Source organism: Neophocaena asiaeorientalis, unplaced genomic scaffold, assembly GCF_003031525.2.
Source record: "Neophocaena asiaeorientalis asiaeorientalis breed wild unplaced genomic scaffold, Neophocaena_asiaeorientalis_V1.1 scaffold30, whole genome shotgun sequence".
In the NCBI taxonomy this organism is placed as follows: Eukaryota; Metazoa; Chordata; class Mammalia; order Artiodactyla; family Phocoenidae; genus Neophocaena; species Neophocaena asiaeorientalis.
The window spans coordinates 11,482,350-11,484,684 of record NW_020174923.1 but is presented as its reverse complement, the minus strand read 5'-3'; the positions used below and the strand labels follow the sequence as shown (position 1 = coordinate 11,484,684).

The window sequence follows — 2,335 nt, the reverse complement described above, 5'->3', positions numbered from 1 at the left end:
ACCAAAAAAAAAAAAAAAAAAAAAAAAAGAGACTCGAGAGGCAGGGTGTTCTATGGCCCACACGCTCACCCCGCAGACGACAAAATAGATCTTACAGCATCTGATCTGGTCTTTATTGTGGGTTCACTTCATCTTATTCTCCCCTGAATCCTTAAGTGAGCAAAGTTGGAAAACCCATTCCCCTCTGCCCGCACTCGCCTAACGTGTTTCCGGTCCTTTTAGCCTCAAGAGCTTTTGAGGTTTTAGACAGTTGCCCCTTGGAGCCATCAGTACCACACACCCGGGGACGTGGAGTGGAGCTCGCAGTCCTTCCTAATGGCCTCCTGTCAGGGTCTTCTTGGCCTGGAAGAGAAAGTTCTTTGTCTGAATGAGTTGTTTTCAAGTTAGACGTGGCTCTAAAGAAAACTACCACACCAAATGCCATCTTCTGGCAAATAACTTACAAAGAGCCTGGCCATGGATGTGCAGCAGGGGGCCCCTGGGGCTGGGTCTCTGCTCCCACCTCCACAGGCCACAGAGCTCAACATGCTCTGTGGCCTCAAAGCCATGCCCACCTGTGCCAGGCACTGTGCACCAACGAGTTACGTTTAGTTTTCCCCCTGTAGTGGCAACTCTGAGGTCAGAGATGCTGAAACACTTGCCCAGGGACAGGGCTCCCAGGGACGGAGCTGGAAGTGGCGCCCAGAGCCCTCTGCCTCCTCGTTCAGCCCCGTGGAGTCTCAGGGTCCAGGCAGAGTGGGCAGAAATGCGTTCACCGGCTTGTGTTCTTAGGTGAGAAACCCCCAAGTTCCCTGTTCTGAGCTTCCAGTGCCCAGGGCCTGCAGTTAGGTCACCCTCAGTGGAAAATGGCACGAGAGGCAGCGGCACGCTCCTGGGGGCAGGACGACGTGACAGAGGCAAAGGAGCGTAAGGAATCACAGATGACCAGATACCTGTAATGGGTGATTCCTGACTAACCACAGGCGGTAGAGAAAAGCCTAGCGTGGCCAGAAGTGTGTGATCTTTATCTCACGTGTGAATCCTTCCAACCAGTGACCACAGAATGAAGGTTTGTCCCCTCCCCGAGGGAACACTCTAAGTAAAGCAGGGAAGCTGCCAAGAGGCAGGAAGCAAGTCCAAGGGACACATGCAGCTTGGGTGAAGGGCACATGTCAGATCAGAGGTTGGTGACAAGGGCTGAGGCCACACATCCCACCCACAACGATGGCAAGGAAGGTGCAAGGAGTTCTCTGAGCCCTCCAGGAAATGAGGGATAGCCCACGCATTGTCAGCCATCCTGGAACATCAGGAAACTGCCTTGGATTCCCTAAATTCTGCCAGGCTGACCCAACTGCCCCTTCTTGGGTCCAGTTCTCGAGATCAGCAGTTCTGGCAAACAGAGCTGACCACTGGCATCGTCGCCCACCCCAGACCCATTGGGCCAGGGGCACCCAAGGCCATGACACCAGCTCAAAACCCTGTGTTAAAGCCTCATTACAGGCGGTCTCCACACCCTCCTTTTGAGAGACTGGAACTCCCATCTCGGTTCCCCAGAGAGCTCCTCTCCCTCAGTCAGTGTGGGGTCTCTTCCAACCCTACTTCCTCCCCATCCTTTATAATAAATGCATCAACACAACACCATAAATCTTTACTTGTGCACGGTGTCTATTTTCACTGGCATAGCATTTGATCAGATGAGGATCAGAAAACGCCACAGCTCAGAAACAGAAACCACCTGTTACAGAAGGGTTAGAGGCAGAACTGAGTCCGGAGCCAAGGAACACACTGTTGTCACCACAGCCCGCTTCTGCGCCAGTGAGAACCAACCAGCGCGGCTGGGTGGGGGACTTCTCAGCCTCTGTAACCTTGGTCATGACAACAAACCTAAAATACACTCGTTTTTTCTCTGGGGGGGGGGGGGGGTCGGGGTGCCCGGTTGCAACTGCCCACGCACAGCACACACGTGGGGTCCTAAACACCAGAGAAACTAGGACAGCAGGGGCCGGGACCCCCCACCAGCAACAGTCCCGCAAAGGGTTACAAGGCACTGGCGGGTACACGTTGAGAGCGGTGCTCCCCCAACCTGACGGACACTGGCACGCGCGCTCCATGGCGGCGGGGGTCGCGCCGGCTGATGGAGGGTGTGCCGCGTCTGAAGCACTTGCTGGCGCCCAGCACCGCACCCAGAAGGAAAGGAAGCCGGAGGGCCCGCGCAAGCACGTGGGTGCCAGTCTCCCAGGGTCCGTTCCCCGGGCGGGGCCGGCGCCCACCTACCGCGGCAACGAAGCAGCTCCGTAAGGCCTCGAACTCCTGCGCGCACAGATCCTTCCTCAAGCGGCCGCCCGGGGCCATGGAC

At 56.3% G+C, this 2,335-nt stretch overlaps 1 protein-coding gene across 1 annotated transcript in view; it reads right to left on the bottom strand.

Annotated features, from left to right (window-relative positions):
* Positions 1-99: 99 nt before the first annotated feature.
* NDUFAF8 (NADH:ubiquinone oxidoreductase complex assembly factor 8) overlaps positions 100-2,335 on the bottom strand; it is a 2,861-nt gene continuing 625 nt past the window's right edge. The window contains exons 2-3 of the mRNA XM_024760533.1: positions 2,254-2,335; positions 100-342 (exon numbers count right to left, since the gene is read on the bottom strand). Coding sequence (XP_024616301.1) covers positions 313-342; positions 2,254-2,335 — 112 coding nt within the window. The 3' untranslated portion in view covers positions 100-312. The remainder of the gene's footprint in view (positions 343-2,253) is intronic.